We start from the raw sequence: 24,041 nt of genomic DNA, 5'->3' as shown, positions 1-24,041 counted from the left end.
GTTTTTTTTTTTATTTGGACAAGTAAGAAATAAAAAAAATATATGATTGTGATTTTTCTTCTTTTTGTTTGATTAAATTTCATAAGAGAAAAGAAAAAAAACGGTTTTATGTTATATTACTAAAATAATCTTTTTATATTTTGTCAATCATTTTATTTCTTTTATTTTTACAGGACAAAATTGGTATTATACAAATATAAGAATCTATTGATTTCTTTTCTCTCACAATCTCTCTACTTTTGAAAAAATTGAAAATGAAAGTTATAAGAAAAATGATTTCTCTCCATTTCTCTCTATTTCTCTTCACTTCAGTTATCCAAACAAATAAGAAAAATACATATCTCCCTATTTCTTTTCTTTTCTCTCCAAATCACTAAATCCAAACATAGTGTAAATCCTGTACTTTTGTTTTGAAGAGCTTGAGATTAATATTTAAATTAGGGTGCGGGTACTCTCCAGTTTACACAGTGAATTGGAGTATATTATTAGGTTTATTATGGGTCTCATTTCGATAATTTAAACTGTTAAATAGGTAGAGTTCGTCAACTATTTTATGTCTGCAAACAATCACATTGATCAGATATCGATAATCCCTTGACCAAAACACATTTTTTTCAATGATAAATATTATTTTAGAGATAAATGGTTAACAAAAATATATTTTAATCAATAAGCCAGCAATCCTAACTTTTCGTAAGTCATTATTTATTATTATTACTTTATTTTATTTTTGGTTTTATTAATTGTGTAGATATATGAGAATTTATTGTGATATATTGTAGCGACCATAATTTTTCGTAAGTCAATATTTATTATTATTACTTTATTTTATTTTTGACTTTATTAATTGTGTGGATACATGAAAATTTAATGAGGTATTTAATTAATTTAATGAAGTATTTAATTAATTTAATGTGATAATTAATTAAATATAATTAATTCCAATATTTATATATTTATATATTTTACATTAAAAAAAGTATTTTATATATTGATAAAATATATATCATATTTATGTATGTTATATTTATGTCGTATTATATATTTATATATTAGGTTATACTCATAGCATCTGCCTTTAGGAAAAGGAAAAAAAAGAAAAAAACAAAACAAAATAAAACAAAAACAGAGAGGCTTTGTGTACGGCCGCCGAGAGAGAGAGTAATCAAAGAACAAGAGCCGAAAAAGAGAGAAACAGTGGGAAAAAAAAAAGAGGTAGAAAGAAAAAGAAAGGATTAAGGTTTTGTTTTTGGAGTTTTATTAATTCTTCAAGTAATATTTTGATCTTCGAAAATAATTGTGAGTGCAAAACTCACTTCCCTTGATTTATGTTTAATTTGTTTTATTTATTTATTTATTTATATTTATTTGATGTTGGTTTGATTTTGTAATTATATGAAAAGGATTGATTGATTTCATTATTTGATTAGTTGTGTATGCTAGGTTTAGGGTTTTTATATGTGTGGGGATATAATTTTTTAATGACAACACGTATCGGAGGTGTCACGGAAGTGCCAGTCGAGGTGCCACGTGTCCTGGTCATGACACCGAGATCATCTCGGCTAGGCCGAGGTTATCTACGAAGATACCGGAATCCAGGATTTGCGGATAAGGGACAAGAGTCCTAGAATGAGAGAGGACTTCAGTTTGAGTAAAGATAAGACTCTTACAGAGTTTATCCCAATCCTACTTGGAGTCCAAGGTTAGCAGTAATCCTAAGTCCATTGAAGGTAGGCTTCTATTGGGACTAAGTTTGTGTTGGCTATAAAAGAGAGGCACTCTCATGGGTCTAAGGTATGCTTTTTTATGTTCTGAATAGTGAATTAAGCACTTTTGCTATCTTTGAGAGATAACTGACTTGATCGTCGGAGTGCCCCCGGGTGGACAAACTACTGTCGGAATCTCTTCTTTTTGTGACAGGTCGTTCGGGCTTAATCTATTCTGCCAGTGTTCTCCAGCTGAGTGCTTGATTGGCAGTGTAGTCAGAAATTGACACACACAATTTGGCGCCGTCTGTGGGAAAGAAAGGAGAATAGATAGCCAATGACGGACAGAAAGAGAAGGTTAGGGACGACACCCCTACTGGGAGCGAGAAACACATTGACCTTGACGTCGAAGAAGACAACTGCAACCAAAAGACTCGTGATAAGAATCACGGGGGAAAGGACATCGGCCAGGAGGGCGAAGTACCTAAGAAATTGGACCAGAGTGAGTATTATAACGAGGACGACCTCCAGGTATGGAAAAGATAGATGCTTGCGGAGGGACGACGACATGAAGGGAATGGCGGACAAATTGGCGAACCTGCAAATGGTCGTCAATTTCATGATGCAGAACAATGTCATACAGCCACCGTTCCCGCTATAAGATACACCGATTCCAGCGACCAAGAAAGGTGCCCAGAAAGGGAGGCAGAAAACGGTTCATGCAGTCCCTTAGCATGGAGGAACTCATGGCTAGAATTGAGAAGTATGCAAGGGCCAAGGAAGACACGCGGGGGTAGAGGGCTGGAGAATGATGCTTGGGAGTTGGAATTTACATGCTAAGGTTGGTTTAACACTTGTTGAATTTTATAAATTTACAAGTTGAAATTAAACCGAGGTTATATTTAACACTTGTTGAAACTTTAAGAAAAATTTACAAGTTGAAGTTAAACCGAGGTTATGTTTAACACTTGTTGAAATTTTAAAAATTTACAAGTTGAAGTTAAATCGAGGTCATGTTTAATACTTGTTGAAATTTTAAGAAAAATTTACAAGTTGAAGTTAAACCGAGGACATGTTTAACACTTATTGAAATTTTAAAAATTTACAAGTTGAAATTAAACTGAGATTATGTTTAACACTTGTTAAAATTTTAAGGAAAATTTACAAGTTGAAGTTAAACCGATGACATGTTTAACACTTGTTGAAATTTTAAAAATTTACAAGTTAAAATTAAACCGAGGTCATGTTTAACATTTGTTGAAATTTTAAGAAAAATTTACAAGTTGAAATTAAACTGAGGACATGTTTAACACTTGTTGAAATTTTAAAAATTTACAAGTTGAAGTTAAACCGAGGCCATGTTTAACACTTGTCGAAATTTTAAAAATTTACAAGTTGAAGTTAAACCGAGGTCATGTTTAACACTTATTGAAATTTTAAAAATTTACAAGCTGAAGTTAAACTGGGGTCACGATTAAAGGAATGAATGAAATAGGTTCCATCACCTCAGGATGCTGAGGTAATAGAACCTAGGGGCAGTTGTGGGGACATAATTTTTGAACGACAATATGTGGCCGAGGTGTCACCGAAGTGCCAGCCAAAGTACCACTTGTCCTAGTCATGACGCTGAGATCATCTCGACTAGGCTGAGGTTATCTGCGAAGATACTAGAATTCGGGATAAGCGAATAAGAGACAAGAGTCCTAGAATGAGAGAGGACTTCAGTTTGGGTAAAGATAAGACTCTTACAGAGTTTATCTTAATCATACTCGGAGTCCAAGGTTAGCAGTAATCCTAAGTCCATTGAAGTTAGGCTTCTATTGGGACTAGGTTTGTGCTGGCTATAAAAGAGAGGCATCCTCATGGGTCTAAGGTATGCTTTTTATGTTCTAAATAGTAAGTTAAGCACTTTTGTTATCTTTGAGAGATAACTGACTTGATTGTCGGAGTGTCCCGGGGTGGACGAACCACCGTCGGAATCTCTTCTTTTTGTGACAGGTCATTCGGTCTTAATCTATTCTGCTAGTGTTCTCCAGCTGAGTGCTTGATTGGCAGTGTGGTCGGAAATTGACACACACAATATGTACTTATTTTATGGTTGTAATCATACTCATAGATATATGAAATTAAAATAAATTTAGAACCCATAGATAAATTCCTTACACTACACTATGACTCTATGGATTGTTGTTTTATTTGAGTGTTGGTGAGAAAGAGTGTATAAAAAAAAAAGAAGTGAGGATTATGAGATTTATTTGAATGTCTTAGGCTTGGCATGGCTATATTTGCTCTTATGAGTAGATGAGAGATTGTGTATGTATATATTATTGCATTGTTCTCAAGAGTAGACGAGTGCTTTGATCTACACGCGTATGTATATGCTAACCATTTGGAGAGTGTAGGTCAACTCGGGACGATATCCTGTGCAAGTTTGGCTTCGGAGCGGTGTTAGGTATACAAGAGGCACATGGGATATATGTATAGAACAGAAGTGAAAGGCCGAAATGGTAGAATTAAGGTATAAATAATTAAATATGAATTTATTGGTATGGTGTGAATTTGTCACGACCCAAACCTGCCCCTATGGGTTTAGCACCGTAACTGGCTAGTAATCCGAGATTACCGAAGGCCTGCTTAAAAGTAGAACAGTAATACAGAGTACAGGGGCTGGCGGAAGCCAAAACAGTAATTAAAGTTGTCCAATGAGCTGTGACAGTCTGTATGCAAAAGACTTTTCATGTATGTATACAATCAGTACCAAACAGTATGCACAATATTTACAATCTTTCAGGACAGGGACTTAATCCCTATGTAAACAGTACAGTTCAAAAACATTCAATCTATACAGTATTACAGAATAGTGACAGTTGGGTAAAACTAAGACACCCCAAAAGCAGCCTAAGCTTAATCACACTTGGAACCTCGCAGTGAGGCACAATGGTTGGCTGACAAAACAAGAGCCTGCCTGACGCCCCTAGCAACGGTCCGGTGCCTGAACACCTACATATATGTATAAGCAGTGAGCTAAAGCCCAGTGAATAACATATGCGTACAGAGGTTAAGAATGAATGTCCTTTCAGTATTGAAAACAGTCAATTAAACAGTATATCAGTCATTTAGTTTATGGCTCATATTTCATGCCAACAGTCATTCAGAAACTATAATAGTCATATGTGGTACATCCAATAGCAAAACAGTACAATAGGTCTTATAGACCGAACAGTCAGTTGATGGCCATCGTATCAGTAAACAGTAGTGGTTCCAACATGGGAACCGACAGAGATCTCTGTGACAGTAACAATACAGTACAGTAACAGTAGGTTGCTATGGAGGCCACGAATACAGTTCACAAATAGGACATCATTCATTCAATAACAGTATCATTTTAGAAAACAGTACAGTTCAGTTGTTCAGAAGATAATCATTATTGAATATATCTTTACAACATTGTTACTCACAGAGTTCTGGGCTACAGATAAGCTAGAGCGTCTCCGGAATGCCAACCCTACACAATTACAGATTGAACACACACTAAGTTACACAGTTGGGAAAAATAATAACTTAATCCCTAATTTGCCTCGGTGTGGTTCTATATCAATATCCTCATTAAGATGCCTTAAACTAGGCCTAGGAATGCCTAGAATGAAATGAGGACGCAAAGATGCGCTTTAAAAACATTTTCAGAATTTTCAGGAAACAGAGGTCCCGTTCGAGCGTGACTATCTCCGCTCGAGCGAACATGCAACAAAAGGGTTCCGCGCGAGCGTATACTTCCCCGCTCGAGCGAACTGTAAAACAGTCAAAAGTGCTGGATGTGTGAAAATCATGCTCGATAGGTGCTCTACACCCGCTCAAGCGTGAGACACAAGATCCCGCTCGAGCAGACTGCAAACATAACTAAAGTGCTGGATGCACGAATTTCACGCTCGAGCGCCAGTCACCCTGCTCGAGCGTGAGTCTAAAATCTAGAATTCCCAGATTTGAACCTCAAGCTCAAAATCAACATCAAATGTATCAAATTCAATCCTTTTGGGCTAATTTTCTGGAAAACACTTCAAAACTCATAACATTACATGTTTCAAAGATCTATTTGAGAAATTGAAGCCTAAAGGTAGTTCAATTAAACCCAATTTCAAACCAAATTTCATGAACATGACCTCAATGCAACATGCATGAGTTAAATCAACTTTAAATCTTCAAATACATGCTCAAGTGAGTCAATTTCTTCAAAGACAAGATGAATTCATGGATTTTAACCCAAACATGAACATGCATGCAAGATTCCCATGAAATCCAACCTCCAAACTCAACAATGTAAACATGCATGCATGATTTGAGCTACAATACAACATACTAGAGCCAATTCTAGACTTAGCTCTCTAAACTACCATGATCCATGCTAGATACAACTTAGATACACAATTAAGAGAGTGATTTCTCTACCTTATGTCTTCATTTCAAGTGTAGAAGCACAAATATGCAAGAATCCCTTCAATTTCTCTCAATGTCCAAGCCAATTCTCAAGAACTCAAGATTTTCTCCTACCCTCTCTCTCTCTAGTCGGTTGTGACTCTCAAAATGGGCTGATGAAATGTTTAGTCAAGAGTGTATGAAATGGAGAAGAGTTGCCTAGATTAATCCACTAGGTGGCAAATTGGTAAAAAAGGCTAACTCTTGCAATCTAGCTTATTTTAATCTAATTTAATCATACCAAATCGCATTTTAAATAAATATACTATTAAATCACATAATTTCTAATGATCATAAAACATTAATCAATTTCTGATTCGGCCGCCGATAAGGCCTTCAATTCGTAGTTTAAACACAGAACATGAACAGATAATTCACCAGTCAAACAGAGAGAAATGCAATTAAACTCATATACTCAATCAATCAGTTCAAACTTTCAGTCAATCAGTCAATTAACATGCTTAGTCTCAGTTTAGCAGTAAACAGTGGTGAGGGTTGTCACAGAATTGTATTGATTTGTGCATCTTGAAAATAGTAAACGACCTTGATAAATTATGTAATTTGGGTAGAGGCATGTATACGTAATTCTAAACAACTTTTTACTAAAAAGATCGATTAGAACTTGTAATCAGATGATCTTAATTACAACAATTTTTGTTCATTTTAGCAATGCAGACTTTAGATACTGTTTTAACTCACAAAACGAACTCATTTTTATTGATTTCGCGTAAACTAAAGTGAAACATTATTCTAAATACTTTTCGTGTTTTTCTTTTCGTTTCAGTTTCAGATTTTTCAGTTGAATTTCGTTTAGGTTTTTCTATCAAGTTTTTCTCTCAACCTGTTCAGTTTCTATTAAATTTGTTCGCGTTGCCTTTTAGGAAATTTCATTCTATACAACTTTTGTTCTTTGAGTTTTGGTCAATTCAAATTATTTAAACGTGAAACAGTGCTTTTTTTTTTATACTTCTTCAGCAATTCATTTATGATTAAGTTATACTAATTTTTTTGCAGAATGGTGGTCTTACTAATTTTTTTATGCAGGGCTGACCCACCATATTTTTATGTTTATTTTGTTTATTTTATACTCAATTTATATTTAGCTGTGTATGGGCAAGAAACTAAATGCCACCATATCTCGGGAAACTACCCATTCGTCTCGATACAGATGAAACTACTTGTCTTATCTCGTAACAAGTATTAAATGTACTTTTGTTTGTGTTTGGTGGACACCTAGGTGTCAAATTTTGTACTCATACCAGTATACTTGTATACTGACCCATTTTGTCTCTTGGCATCTTGGGTGCGTTCTGTTTGAACGTAACCGAACTTCCTTTGCAGGATTAGTTGAGATTACAGTGGTGACGAGAAATAACTATAATTGTTGGACATGTCGTTTGAACTTCTTTTGTTTTTCTTGAGTTTAGGGTTGATATTAGTTTATGTATTTATTATTTTTTTTATGACCTTAGTATTTTGACAATTTGGCATTGTGAGTTATTTTTCAACTTTACATTATCTAAGTTGTTTTGACTAATTGTTATTGCTTTAATGTTGGAAGTATTGGATGGTTATGAATTATAGTGGATGGTTTGGTTGGCGTTTTGTTAGGTTTTTTTTAATCCCTTGTAATCTTTTGAACATTGAAATTTACTTAAACCTTATGGAGATAAGAACGTTTAGATTTTATTTCACCCCTAGGATTTGGATGATGGAATATTGGTTGGGATTTAGTCCTAATTTAATATTTAATTGCCCAAATTTTGGGGCGTGACATCCAATCAACGTGATCTTTTGCAGACATGAAGTACTCGACGATTTTTACACATTCAACAATTCAGATCATCAAAACGAGACCTGTGGTCGATCCCACGGGCTCAACAATATACTCCAATCTACTATGTAGATTGGACAGAAGTCTATCTCTTTAAATTAATATATTCCCTCCGTCCCAAAGTATTAGTCTGTTCTTCCATTTTTTATTGTCTCAAAATAATAGTCATTTTCAAAAATCAATGAATAAATTAATATAAATTTATTATTTTACTATTCTTTTAAATTCATTAGTAATACAAAAAGTACAATTATGACAATTGATATTTTTAAAAAATATACTATCAAAGAGTAATTTTGAAAATCTAATATTTTTAAAATATAATAATTGTACTATAAAAAAAATTAAATTTCTCAAAATGGACCATTATTTTGGAACGGAGAGAGTAGGAATAATTGAATTGGATTAATGCTTGTTTTGAGAAATAAGAACAAAAGTTAGTTTATTGATTTTTTTTTTTTTAAAAAACATGTACAAAAATAAAGAGATGATATGATTTTAATAGGATAATGCCAGAGATATCAAATTTTCTATCAAATAAATGATCAAATGTCTCACATGGGTGTGAGGTCTACAATTTTATGGACCTCACGCCCATGTGAGATATTTGGTCATTCATTTAATAAAAAATTTAGAGCCTATAACATTTTTTTTAAATAAATTAATAAATTAATAAGCTCACTTTATTCCTACTTTCCAAAATGACTACCTTTTTAAAAATATTTATAGTTAAAATAGGAGAATTCTATCTCAAAGATGCAAGTACAAGTTTTTAGAATTGGAAAAATTTGCACCATACAATAGTATGGTATGAATGATTTTTAAAATTTAAAGATGCAAGGGCAAGTTAAAATTGTACACTTATTTGCACCATACCAGATGGCAACGGGCCGGGTCAGGTCGAGCTAGGGATCACACTCCCTGTCTCCGATCTCCGATGGTAAAAATTCCTCCATCCTCTGTCCCGATTCTCGATGGGGAGCCTATCATCGTCCCCACCCTCGCCCCCTCATGGGGATTGGGTTTCCTCGATCCCCGAAAATTTCCCCGAAAAAAAAAAAAAAACAACAACAAAGGAATGTTCAGTGTAGAACAAAGATGAAGGCTTGGGGGAGAGAGAGAGAGGGACGAGATCAACATAGATCTATTCTTTTTTCCAGATCTGGGCTTAATTTCAACATATATACATATTAACACACACATATATATAAACACACACAAATACACAGATCAATCATCCCCTTTTTTTAACTTAATTTCAACATATATACATATACATTTATAGTTATCTATAAACACACACACACACACATATATATATCTACACAAATGTAGAGAGAGAGAGATGTCTTCCTTGGTATTGCGATGGTCGCGTGTTAGAGTAGCAGCTGACGGCCATGTGTGTGTGAGGCGATGGCCGTGTGTGTGTGAGGCGAGCGGAGCAGCAGCGACGGTTGTGTGTGAGCAAAGCAGAGAGAGGTGATGTGTTTGTGTGTGTGAGTGACCCAAACCCTAAAATGAGTCAACAAAATAGAGACACACACACACACACACACACACATATATATATATATATAGATAAGGGCATAACGGTAATTTTACTTCCGAGAAACGGGGCCGGGGTCGGGTCGGGGACGGGGCTGGGAAACATATCACCATCTCCGGCTCGGAAATCATCGGGAATTTATTTTTGAAAACCATCCTCAACCTATCGGGGATATTTTTCGGAAAAAAACCGCTCTAATCAGGGTCGGGAGAGCGAGTCCCTGTCGGGTCGGCTTCAAATTGCCATCCTTACATACCATAGCACAAATTTCATTTACAATTTCTTATTTTTTAGGATTTGTTTAGGATGTGGGTTGATTTTTTAGTTATTTTAGTTTGGAGTTAAAAAGTTTCATTTGGGATGAATTTTTAGCTTTTTAAATTTTTATCAGAGAAAAAAAAAATAATTATGATTTAAATGTAACATTTTATGTTTAATTTTTTAATATATATTTTTTATAGTAACTATTTTAACCCAAATGTGGTATGCCAAAGGAAACTTAATTATTTTCACTTCTTCTTACTTATATTTCATTTTGGCATATTTTAAATTTGACATATAAAAAAGGAGATATCATTTAATAGTGGGACTCACAATAATTATTTGAAAGTTTTCAATTCTTATATTTTTGAAACATTTGATAAAATAATAATATTGGAATAAAAGATATAATAAAAAAATGATTTTAACACATCAGGTGAAATACTTTAGAGCGGTAAAATTTAAAATTGTCAACTTATCACATTAACATCTCTCACTTTAAAGATTTTATCGAAGATACTCTTGAGGCAACTCCATCAAACTAACTACACAGTTCATTTTAATTCATTAATTTCATGCTAATTGTGTAATCAGCTAATATCAGGGTTAAATAAATACATGTCTTTAATTACAAGATGATGGTAGAAAATCACAATATATTATTGGTCGGACACATAAATACTTGATCTTTCTAAGTTACTAGATAATTTCATCTCTCTATTAGATTATCTAGACTTAAAAGACTATTTTTTTCTCTCTTCATTTTCAAATCTCTCTCTTCATCTTTTTCCTCTATTTTTAAAGTGCAAACTTAAAAGATATGTAATTATTGAGAGTGACTAACTAAAATAAGAAGCATTGTTGAATAACATAATACAAAAAGTAATTAGCTAAAGAGATAGATATTTTTTAATATACTTTAGAGGGTGTTTGAAATGATCTAAATAAATATATTTTTTAATTTTTTACAAAAAATATATATAAAAATGATGTAATCTTAAAAAAAAAAAAAAAAGGAAAGGAGAAGAGTAAGAAATACACTTTTATAAAAGATGCCAAATAGTATCTTTGGCTAGCTAAAATGGTTAGAGCATCAGTAATGGATTAACTAAATGTTGTGTTAGTGTCAGTTGCTAATTTTTGACTAGTTCAAAACATTATTTTGTGCTGCAATGAACTAGCTAAATGTTGTGTTAGTGTCTGTTGTTAGTATTGTGTGTTAACTGCGGCTAGCATTTTAGCTAGCGAGAGGGAAAGAAAAGGGGACGTGAGAAATGTCGTGGGGTCGTCTGGCCAAATGTTCGGCCGATCATCCCCTGAACGTCCGTACCCTTCAGGTAAAAAAAATAAATAAATAAAAATTTGCAGTGAAGAAGAGCTCTGAAATTTGCAGTGAAAAAAAAAGAACATTTGCTGTCTGCGTCGATTTGAGAGAGAGAGAGAGAGTGAGAGAGACGGAGCTCTAAAGAAGAGCTGTAGAAAAGCTTTGAAACTGTTGAAACATGGTCATCTATTCTATTATTAAAAGCCAACACCAATTTTGGTGTCATGAAGCCATTCTTAAAAACTTTTCGCATTTTTTCCTAAAATGACCTTAATTAGGGGTAAAATTATAAATTAAAACACCAATTCCACTTCCCACTTCCCATTCTCCACGTCTAGAGCAGTTACAAAAGTTCTGAAACTTCATTTTCATAAAAACTTTTCGCATTTTTTCCTAAAATGACCTTAATTAGGGGTAAAATTATAAATTAAAACACCAATTCCACTTCCCACTTCCCACTTCCCATTCTCCACGTCTAGAGCAGTTACAAAAGTTCTGAAACTTCATTGTACCTTCACTGTATTTTGCATGTTTTCTTAACTTTCGCAGGTATATTTCCTGGACGATGCTTTCCAGGTATATCTTCACTGCACTATTATTTGCCCTGTTTGTTTCTTTCTTTCTCTCTCTCTTTTTTTTTTTGGTTGCTATTCTGCTCTAGCATCAGTGGTTGCATGTTCATATCATTTTATGCATTCCACCCCAGTTAGGTTTATGGCCATTATCACTATTCCTTATTTACTTTTTTGTCATAACTCATATATATATGAGTTGTGATCTGCATCTGTTTAAAAATTCAAAGAATAAGAATTTTTTATTCTCATTTTCTACAATAGCACCGTAATTCAATCAAGGGTTTTATTTATGATGAGCATGTGACATCCTCATTGCTTGGTTTTATTTACTTTTTTTTGTCATCTATTCTATTATTAAAAGCCAACACCAATTTTGGTGTCAGGAAGTCCAACTTTTGTCTCCAAAGCTTTTGCCACCTGTAATTAAATAATAAAAATAAATAAATAAATAAATACATCCACATCCACCCCACCCCACCCCACCCCACCCCACCCCACCCACGTTCCCTCACATATCTCAACCAAACCAATTCTGAGCTTCCACAAACACCTTTTTTTTTGTTACACGATGCACAAGCACCTTTTCAAGTGCATATTCATCTCTAACATATTTAAGACTATTGTTTTTCACAAATAAAAAAAAAAAAAAAAGACAGGGCAAGACTATTGTTTATCTTTGATGGTAAGTAATTTAAGAATCATTAATTTTTATATTTTCATTGATTGAAATTTTTGTTTTTTCATTTTCCATATATGTTTTGTTTATATATTCTGTAAATTGTTTAAGAATTTTAAATTTTTTATTTTCCAAATCAAATCAAAATCAATTCGATAGTTCGAATGGTTTCTGTAAGTGTTTTAAGATCATTGGTGTCATTTGTTTGTTAAAAAAAATAAAAATTAAGCATTTTAAAATTTTCTAGATGTGTTTAAAAAATTTAGTGTTTTTCAGTGTTCTTAAATTCTACATAACTATAAGTCTTTTGAGAGTTTTCAATTTGTATTTTTGTATTTTTTTGTGTATTACTGTTAATTATACTTTTCATAGAAAATAAAAAAGATCCATTATGTTACCAGGTTTCTTTGGAGAAAAAAAACATATAGTACAAGTTTATATTCAAATTTTTTTATATATATAAAAAATTGCGAAGTATAAAATGTGTGCAATTATTTAGACGTAGATTACACTTAAAAAGTTTGGAGTTTTTTTTTTCACGGTTATCTTTTTAAAGCTTTTGTTTTTGTTTTTTTGTTTTGTTTTTTGGGTCTTTTTTTTTTGTGTGTATAAATTCAATTTTTAAAATTTGATTTGTTTGTTCACTTAATTCTGTGTGTATGTTATTTAAAATAAAATCCAGTGCTCTTAAAAAAAATCATATAAAATGAGTGTCTTTAGTTTTTTTTTTTTTTGTGTAATACTGTTAGTTATACTTTCTATAAAAAAAAAGTAACAAAATAAAATGTTTCATTGTGTTATTAGGTTAAAAAAAATCAATTTTTATTTTTCTTGGTTTACATCAACATTTGTGTTTGTGCGTTTATAATTTATGCTTTCAAAAAATTGGTTTGTTTATTTGTGTAATTTTGTGTGTGTTTTTTTAAAAACAATTCAATATTCATAAATTTTGTTATATTTAAAAAAGCAATAGTCTTAATTTTTTTTTTTTAAAGTTTTGGGGTTTTTTATTATTTATATTAATAGTTAATTATTTTTTTTGTATATATCAAATCTTTGTGAGTGTTCCAAGAGTATGGGTTTGTGTTTTGATATTTTGTGTGTACTGATTAATTACATTTTTTATTTTCTTCATTAAAAAGTAAAAGAAAAAAAACTATGTTATTAGATTTCTTGGAGAAAAAATTGACTTTCCTTCGTTTGTATTTTTTGCAGGTTACTTTTTGACTTCGTGTTGTTCAGAATAAACAATTTCTCGATTGATTTTCTATCGACACCTATTTACTTTGATTGTAAACATTCTATATGAGCGTTGGGTTTGTAATGCTTGAAACTTGAATAATTCAAATTAATTCTATTTGGGCTTAAACAAATGTGTAATTTCTTTTTCTAAGCTTAAAAAAATCAAATTTATAATTTCTTTTTTTTTTTTTTTTTATGTTTACTTAAAGAGTTTGTGATGGTCAGAACAAATAACTTCTATAGTTGTGTTTTAAATTTTGTGGGCGTGTTTAAAAAATTTAGTGTTCTTCAGTATTCTTAAATTTTACATTTGTAAGTGTTTTGAGAGTCTTGAATTTGTATTTTTGTATTTTTTGGTGTATTACTGTTAATTATACTTTTCATAGAAAATAAAAAGATTCATTATGTTATATCAAGTTCCTTTTGAAAAAAAAAAAAAAACACTTATATTGTAAGTTTATATTCATTTATATATATATATATATATATATTTAAAAAACTATGAAGCATAAAATGTGTGTAATTGTTTAGACTTAGACTTAAAAAGTTTTGGATTTCTTTTCCATTTGATTTGGACTATGTTAATCTATGTCAAAATGTAATTTTTAAATTTTTTAGTTTCATTTATAAAAAACTTTAATAATATTTACATTTTGTGCCTTTATATATAATAAGCCAATTAGAAAACCAAAATTATTATTGTACTTTATTAGTCAAAGTACGCATGTGTACTATTGTGGCTCATTTTAACAACGTAAAATTCTAATTTGATCAATGTACATTGTTTGTAAATTAATTTTTACATGTATCTTATTTATTTTTTGCAAGATTTGTAAGATCTTTAGTCTTATCTTACCAAATTGAGATTTTATATGAATTTTTGTTGTAAGGTTTTCTTTAGTTAAGATTAGTAAATATTATATATATTTTTTTAAATAAATCGAACAAATTTTAACATATATATTTTATTTATCAATATCTTAATATCAAATGTTACATTACACATAGTTATACATGTGATTTATATGTGCATTATTAGAAAATTTAATGTGAATTCACGTTATAATTCCAAACGAGTTTGCACACGCATCGCGCGTGTGCCCAACCGCTAGTATATATATAAATATATTCTCAACTGAAGAAGAAGAAAACCTGTAGGAAGCTATTTATTTATTTTATTTATTATTTATATATATATACACATTTAACACATATTTTATCATATTCATTGTACCATCACTTACTTTTTGAAATTAACAAACTTTTAACACATCTTAATACATATTTTTAAAACATATTTTTATTATTTTTTATCATATAATATATTTTAATAAATAATTTTAACTATCCCATTATAAATGCTTTTATCAATATTAAAGATACTCTAATGGACATGACCTTTTGATATGCTTTATTAGTTGCTATCAATTCAATTAGTAAAAAGTAGGGGTTTGGGGTGACAGTGCGCAATAACTACTATTATGTGTTTTTTTTTTTAATATATATTTTAAAATATATCAAGTAAATTATATTTATAAAAAAATTAAATTAATTGAATATTAATTTTTTTTTCATTAAATCACATTAATATTTAGTTTTATGTTTTAAATTACACTTACAATTCATTTTTTTTATATACAAATGTGATTTGATAAAAAAAAAACTATTAATATCCTATCAACTTTATTTTTAGAAAAATGTTGGGACTCCCTTTTTTTTTGTAGACCCCTACAACCTCCTTTAGATCTCAACCATTGATGTATATGTAGAATCTACTCATGTATGTATGGGGCCCACACCATCAATGGTTGAAATTACCGTTTGGGAAGTGGGTTGGCTTTTTGGCTTTTTGACTTTTTTGACTAAATGAGCCTGGACTCAAAAGCTTAGTTTGGGAAGGACTTTTGGCTTTTTGGCTTTTTTGATTTTTTTGTGAGAGAAGAGTGTAATGATTATGGGGTTGGATGGGATGTTTTGTCTGTTGTGGCTCATGAGCATATTCTGTCTTTTATGGCTCATTGAGCCAAAAAAATCCAATGAGCCATTGCCAAACCAACCCTAAATGAGATTGTGGAGGTCTCTAAAAAAAGGAAGTCTCAATCATTTTTGTTATTTATATAAGTATATTCTACTTGATACACTTTAAAATATAAACAGTTACAATATTATAATGGTCCTGGATGCACAATAGCCACCCAAAACCCGTAAGAAAGTTTGCAGTCAAAGTCATTTATATTGATATTGTTATAGATTAATTAAAAAGTCAAAAAAAATATAAATAAAACATTAAAGAGAGGAATTTGGTAATAGACCTCTCAGTATCTAATTTGTCTTTTAAAATGACAAGAATTGTATAGATTCTTTCAAAATTTCATAATATTTTGAAATTTGTTTCTTTTACTATAATACCCTAATATATATATATATATATATGTGTGTGTGTGTGTGTGTATCACATTACAATTACTCTTTCTCATCTCAATCTCTCTTTTCTTTATCTCGCTCTTATCACTGTTGCTTTTCATCGGCGCTATCACCGCTCTCCACCGGTGCTCACCGTGGAACTCTTTCTCTACCATCTTCATTGCTATCATTACTCGTCACGTCCATAATCTCAGATCTGAGATCATTCACAGTCGTCGTCGCCGAAAAATGACGATTCACGACGATTCGCAAACCTGAGATCTTTCTAATGGTTCATGCTCTCTCTATGTGTGTTTGTATCACTCATCATTTCTCTCTCTCTCTTTTTCTTCTTCTTCTTCATCCTCTCATGATCCTCTATTTTTGAACTATGTCTCCCTATTTCTCTTTCTTCTTCTCATGATGCTTTGTTCTTCGAACAATAAAATTTTACTCTGATTCATGATACAATACTCTCCTATAAAGCCATCATCACAGCTTGTTTCAGAGTAAAATTTTACTCTGAATTAATTTTACTTTGTAATAAAAAAAAAGAGTAAAATTTTACTCTGAATCAAAGTAAAATTTATTATGATTCAAAGTAAAATTTTACTGTTATTAAGCAAATCAACATATTAATTAGAATAAAAATTTACTATTACAAAAAATAGAGTATTAATAAATGAACCAGAGTCAAATTTTATTTTTAAATATATGAATAAACAAACAAAAAAACTCTTGATTTTTTATTGCAATATCTTGATTTCTTATTTTTCTATCAAATCTAAGGTTTTTTTTATTATTATTTAATCTCAAATCTAAAGTTATTGATCTTAAAAATGAGTTTGTAGGTATCAAATTTGAGACGGTGGTGGTTTGACGGTAAAAATGGTAATTGTTGGCCGACGGTGAAAATGAACAATGTTAGTAGACGATGAAGATGGCGGAGGTGACGAACAACCATCGAGTTGGTGAAGAGAGAGAGAGAGAGAGAGAGTGTTGTAAAAGAAAGAGAAAAAAGATAAGGTATAATGATTAAATAAAATATTCAAATAACAAATTTTATCCTTCATATAAGACTTTATAATTGTGAGGGAGTTTTGAAAGTACCAAATTTTTTTTGTCCTTTCAACAAGAAAATAAAGTTATGAGGGATTTATGGTCGAATTTCGCCATTAATGGTGTAAAAAATATTTATAATTTAGGGTGAAAAATATAAAATATTTATTTAAATTAATTTATAAAATGCATCAGTGATTACGTCTTAAGTATTTGAAGGGGTTAGCCACTCTTAATTTAAAGTAATATATTATTCTATTTTACGTAGATGGTGGTGAGTCTTACGTTCTATTATAAGATTTACTCCTATTTTTATATTAGAAGTATTGTCGCACAAGAAAGGTGCACATATAAGCTGCTATCTCTATTTTAGATAGAAAATATATTTTAAATTTCTCACCACACTTATATATATTTATATATATGTTTGTACCCCAAAAATAATATGCATAGCTAATGGGTGTGTTTTTAAAAATTCAGAAGTCATAAATTTTAAAATGATAATTATATAAAAATAATTTCAAAATAAAGAATTATAAGGTATATCAACTCTATACTTTATATAATAATATAAATATATATATATATATATATTTCTTACTTTACCTAACTATTTTGTCTTCCAGTATAAGATTTGTCTTGTGAGATCGCGTTTTATAACATTATAAAAGCATTAACTTCTATTAAAAATATTTAAAGGTTCACAAGTCGTTTATTATTACTTAAAAAAATTAAATGTCACTTTAAATTTTTTTCTTTCACAAAAGAGTAAATTTTAACAATTTTTCAAGTACATCAACTTTTTTAGCTTTCAAGTAAGTGTTTGGAGTAGGCCTGTAAAAGGATTGGATTCGGATTAGATCTGTCAAAATCCGAATCCGATCCGATTAAGTCAAATCCGGATTCGATCCGAATCCGTTTAGTCTATATCCGATTATAGATATCCGAATTCGAATCCGATGATTTCGGATATCCGATCCGATAATCCGATCCGATACATTTATTTATTTATTGAGCTACAATTTTATATAATTTGATTTTTTTTTTTTTTCATTTTATGTTTTTTTCATTCAAATTGAGAATAATCGGATCGGATTATCAGATTATCGGGTCGGGTCGGATTTTTGCAGATTCAATCCGTTTAATAAATGGATTAAACGGATTTAGATTATCGGATTTTTTGTAAACAGATTCGAATTATCGGATCGGATTCGGGTCAGATTCGGATTAAATCCGATTCATTAACAGCCCTAGTTTGGAGTTAGTTTTTTCTAAGTATAAATCAAAACACTTTGCACTTCCAATTCTACAAATAAAAAAACTTTGCACTTCAAATTCTACGCAATTTTTTTTTTTTTGATCAGCAAAGAAAAATTTCATTTAACAGCATGAAATTAAAAGTACAGGAAGATGAGACGCATCGAGAGAGATTCGGAAGTATAAAAATACCCCTACTACTGCTACTTGCATCCATACAACCAACCCCCAAGCCTCACAAATTTTTAAATAAAAATGTTAAGAAGAACTTAACTAGATAATTAAAATACATGAATCCCCACATAATAACCCACAAAGACACCCAAAACAAACTAAAAAACTAAACGAGACCCACGGCACTGCTGCAAAACAAACTAAAATACAAGAACTAAACTAAAGACACCCATGCAGCCCGAAAGCAACCACGCCTCTGCCAAGACCACGTCACTGCTGCTGCAAACTCCCCATGCCTCACGCCTGCACCTGGTTACAACCCCACAAGACCCACTCCTATGCTAACACCCTATGCACACGCCACCTCTGTTTTAGCCCCCACTACCTACGCCTCTGCAGTAGCCTACACCGCCTACGCCTCTGCTGCTGCAGCCTACACCACCTACACCTCTGCTGCCCACACCACTCCTCGCCGAGAAAAACTCTCCGGCCGAGTGAAACTCCAAGCCAACACCGGACAGCAGCACCAAGAATTTGACAATGCAGCACCAAGACCCAAGATCACACCCTCCACCTACGCCTCTTCTTCTTCTTTCACACCCCCAAGAACTTCTTCTTACTTACACCCACTGCAACTCCAAGACCCACCGCAAAACCAAGACCGAAGTTCTTCTTCTTTCTCACCAAGACCCAAGTTCACACCCTCCACCTACGCCTCTTCTTCTATCACACCCCCAAGTTCTTTATCTTTCTCACACCCGCTGCAACTCCAAGACCCACTGCAGAACCAAGATCGAAGTTCTTCTTTCTCACACCCACTGCCTCTCCCCTGCTGCAAAGATCTTCTTCTTTCGCACACCCAAGTTCTTCTACTTTCTGACACCCACTGCAGATCCAAAACCCGACCAAAACACCTACCAACCGCAGTGATATCACCATACATATGGAAGAAGTTCACCCCTCAAACTCTTACTCGGACGGAGCGCACGAATGAAAACCAGACAGATCTGGAAACGCCCAAACAGAGCACCGATACTACTCCAAAAATCTGAACCAGTGAACACCCCTCAAGCTCCAACTCGCACAAGAGCGCTCGAGTGAAGATCCTGGATGTCAAAACACACCTCCAGCTATTACAAAACACACCTAGGTGGGAAGATCATGGGGGAAACAAGTTTACTAAAGGAAAAACCTAACAAACAAACGATGGAAAAAGCTAAGGCCAGTCGACCGCCATGGTCAAATGCGGCGGCCGACCGGCCCAAAGGAGGCCTGGGGAGGAGGTTTTTAGAGAGAGAGAGAGAGGGGATTGAAATACTTTTAAGATTGGAATTCTACGCAATTAGATGGGCTGAAAAGGTTAAAAAAATCTTTAGTAACTTTCTAATTTTTTTTTTAACTTCTTAAATTAATGTTGTGAAAAGTAAAAAATTTGACAGGCATAATTTAAAAATAATAATAACTAAAAATTAAAAAATAAAATTCTAAAAACAAAATGTGACCCATTTATTTTATTTTTAAAGCTATATATACCAAAGCCAAAAAAGCCATTAAACAAACCTAACCCAAACGAACTGTGAAATGTCCAAAACCCCCCTCCCTATAAACACTTCTATATAAGATGATCAAGCACCGGGGTGTTTTACGTCTCGCAGGGTCTCGCACGCTGACAGAGAGAGAGAGAGAGGTTCCTTCACCGCCAACAATTTGTAGAGTGGTGACCCTTCTGTACTATCTTCCGATCCTCTCCATTCCGAATCCCCAAGGTTCAATTCCACTTTCTCGTCAGACCCTCAATTTTATTTTTCAACAGATATTATATGTGTGTGTGTGTGTGTGATGTATTGCCTTTCTGTGTCTGTTGTTTTTCTAGTCAGTTTTTGCTTTCTCTTCTTGTATGTATAAATTTTCATGGGTTGATGATAATAATGTTGTTTCTTTGATCTAAAATAAAAACTCAACCCTTTTGTTCTTTTTTGTGTTTTTGCTTTATCATTCTGTTATTTGGGTTTTGTGTTTTCAATTGACATGGGTTTTCTGTTGCTGTTGTCGCAGATTTTTTGTGATTTTTCTAGTGGGTTTGCTGTCTCTCATACTCTGCCATCATGGTATGTTTAGTGACCGATAATTTATTTTTATTTTATTTTTTATTTTTCGTTGATAGTTTTTTCTTTTCAAAACCGTGTTTGGATGGGCAATTTAATTTGGTTATGTTCACTTTAAAGTTTAAACTTGAGATATTTGACTGCTCAATTCCAATGTAAATTGAAATATGAAGTAGGGTTAATGTTGTTTGAGGTGGATGAGGATTTGAGATTTGAGCATAGAAGATTTTTGTTCAATTGCTTGTGACTTTCTCAACTCAACAAACCTCAATCACCCCACCCTTGGCTTTTTTTGGCTGGCCAAAGTGGATGGGAGGAGCTAGGGTTTAAAGGGGAAAACAATGCCCACTTTCAATAGAGTGGGTTGAGCTCAATCAATTAATATATGTTGTATGGGATCAATTTTAAGCCTTGGGTAGAGAGTGAACTTTTCAGGTGGTTAAGAGAAGGTCTAATGTTTATCGTGGAGTTAAATTGACTTGTTTTACTGTTATTTCAATGATTTCAGTATCAAGAAGGCTACAACATCCACGGTTCAACCTTTGAACAGAGTTACCGTTGTTATCCTGTCTCTTTTATTGAAAAGGTAAAGTAGTTTCCCTCAGCCTTTACCTGCCAAAGCAATTTGTTTGGAAGGAATACAAAAAAATTCTTCATCAATCCATACCATTTTTCATAATGACATTTTGAGTATGCATGATGGAGGAATATTACCTTTAGATTAAGTGCTATACTATTTTGTTGTGTTGTTTTGATTCTCTTGATTGCTATTTTTGGATTTTGTATTTCAGTTCTCTAATTTTTCTTTCTTTTTCGTTTGTTTTCTTTATTTTGAATCTTTGCAGTCACATCTGGAGAAGGGTGATAAAAGTATGTTTAACTGCTTAACTGATGTCTTCCATATTGGCTTTTATATTCTTTTCTTTTTTATTAGATATTAGAAATAAATTATGTATTCCATTCTCTAACGCAATTTGCTACTGCTTTCAGTCATAATGCCTCCCTCAGCTCTTGATCGTCTTGGTAAGTAGATATTTCTCTGCATAATTCCTTTCTTTGCAGTTTGTCCACATTCTAATGCATAATTTGAGTTTTTTATTAGGGTCTACTGTCTACACATCACTACTCTAATTGGGAGACATAATTTTTCTGTGCAGCTTATTTACAAATCGACTATCCAATGTTATTTGAACTCAATAACCCTTCTGCTGGAAGAGTTTCTCATTGTGGGGTGCTAGAATTCATTGCTGATGAGGGCCTCATATACTTACCATACTGGGTAGGCTTTTGTCTCATGAGTGTCAACATATTACTGCGTCATGCTGCTTATTCACTGCCTCTTTTTTCTTTCTTTTTTCAATTTCTATTTATTGTGCATGCTTTATGCTTTCAGATGATGGAAAACATGCTCTTACAAGAGGGAGACATTGTGCATGTCAAGAATGCCAGCTTGTCAAAGGGAACTTTCGTGAAGCTGCAACCCCACACCAAGGACTTCTTGGATTTATCCAACCCGAAAGCTATGTCAGTTTCTTTTTAGCAACAATCCGCTTGATTGTTTTCTTTATGGTTATTTTATTGATTTCTTTATGTTTTGCAGCCTTGAGACAACACTTAGGAACTATTCTTGTTTGACTGCTGGCGACACCATCATGGTTGCTTATAACAACAAGAGATACTACATTGATATAGTAGAGACAAAACCTTCCCCTGCAATAAGTATCATTGAAACAGACTGTGAGGTGGACTTTGCCCCTCCTCTTGATTATAAAGAACCTGAAAAACCTGCTCCTTCTACCCCGTCAAACAAGACACCACCAGAAGGTAATTTTTTTTTTTGATATCTGAACTTTGATCTTTACTATGTGTCATTGACGTGAAAATGATTCCTTCTAACAATTGAATGCAAATCTTCAATCTTTTCAGTTCAAGAAGAAGAGCCAGCCAAAAAGATACCCAAATTCAATGCATTCACTGGCTCGGCTAGACGATTGGATGGAAAACCTTCAGTGCAGTCGCATGCACCCGTTTCCTCTCCCATGCTCAAACAGCACCAATCAAAGGCTACCGATGGGACTAATGGCTCTGTGTCTACTAGCTCTTCCCGCCAGCATCGTGGGAAGCTTGTTTTTGGTTCGAATGTGGATCAAGCTCCAAATGCAACACCAAAAGTATGTCTTAGTTGGCCAGATGCCCCTATTTTCTTTTATAGCTATGTTGTGAATTCTAATTTGGACGGGTAAAGTTGTGATTAATGGTTAATTTAGCATTATGATTTGAATTTAACTGATTGCATTTTCTTTTAATTTTTAGGCTACTCCAAAAGAAAGCAGTCAAGAATTATCACAGCAGGCAGAAGAACCTAAGTTCCAGGCATTCACTGGCAAGAAGTATTCACTGAAACGCTGATGCCGATATATATATATATATATTAATTTTAGATCTCACATTCCTTTTTGAAATATGTGACGGACAAGAATCAATGCAGTGATGGAAGGCTGAGCCTAATCCTCCAGACTCCTAGCTACCGTTTTCAAGCTTTTGCAGCTAGGATGTATTTATCAAAATTCAAAATATTATGATGCACATTAACAATTATAAAGTATAGGTCCTTTTGGTATTTAATCATTTGCATTGAATTAATAAATGTCTTTTGACAGATTTGGCTCTTCCATATCTGTGTGGGATTGTTCTCCATTCTTCTCTATATGGACAAATGTTAGCTTTTTGAGTGGATTTGTCTTTTTCTTTGTTTGACATGAATTTGTTGTTGAAGCCATTTTTGTGAATGCAATCGATCAATTCTAAGAGCAATTAGATGCATCAATCATTATGGCAACCAATGCTAATGTAACATGCATATATATGTAATAAAAGCCACTAAATTTTACTGCAACTCTTTGATTTCCAGTTTGATGATATACCACAGGTGAAGAACTGAATATGGAGCAATTTGCGAACTTAAAAAGTCACTACAAAAGTCAAAAAGTCAACTTTTTACTAATTTTTTAGATCACCCCTATGTAATCCATTGCCAGAGAGAAATCTCTTAATAGAACAATCACATCTCTTTATGGTAGTGTCCATGGACCTAATATTATTTTGGGAAGTAGATAAAAATCAGTTTTTTGATTTTTTATATTTTTTTAGGATTTTTTTTTTTTTATTTTAAAATGTATAAAAAAAAGTAAAGAGATAATATGATTTTAAAAAGTTAAAAAGTTACTTTTAACCCAATTACCAAAATAGGCCAAATGCTATTGATATCATTGTTAATGCTTGTTTCAAATGTTCGGGGTGATGATGCCAAAACTATCCACTCTCTCCAATAACTTTCCATCATCACCCTTTGTTTTTCGTATGAGTAGAAAATAAACCACTTTCCCCATCTTTATCATCCAGCCTTTTC

General features: G+C 32.6%; 1 protein-coding gene across 2 annotated transcripts; it reads left to right on the top strand.

Moving 5' to 3' along the window:
• Positions 1–19,964: 19,964 nt before the first annotated feature.
• Positions 19,965–23,389, top strand: LOC114292336 (ubiquitin fusion degradation protein 1 C). Of its 2 annotated transcripts, XM_028236278.2 has the most exons (10): positions 19,965–20,293; positions 20,583–20,635; positions 21,141–21,218; positions 21,478–21,502; positions 21,623–21,655; positions 21,790–21,911; positions 22,026–22,156; positions 22,233–22,456; positions 22,559–22,803; positions 22,946–23,389. In XM_028236278.2, exons 2-10 carry the CDS (start codon positions 20,633–20,635, stop codon positions 23,039–23,041), a joined length of 957 nt encoding a protein of 318 aa, XP_028092079.2. In that variant the 5' UTR covers positions 19,965–20,293; positions 20,583–20,632; the 3' UTR covers positions 23,042–23,389. The 2 variants fall into 2 exon arrangements, with proteins under 2 accessions (XP_028092079.2, XP_082763149.1); XM_082907023.1 differs by having other exon boundaries at positions 20,090–20,293; positions 21,790–22,156.
• The last annotated feature ends 652 nt before the right edge of the window (positions 23,390–24,041 follow it).

The sequence above is a fragment of the Camellia sinensis genome, chromosome 14 (genome assembly GCF_055761805.1).
Source record: "Camellia sinensis isolate YWXY chromosome 14, ASM5576180v1, whole genome shotgun sequence".
Lineage (NCBI taxonomy): Eukaryota > Viridiplantae > Streptophyta > Magnoliopsida > Ericales > Theaceae > Camellia > Camellia sinensis.
Note: the sequence above shows the minus strand (reverse complement) of the source record. Positions and strands in the feature narration are given on the sequence as shown.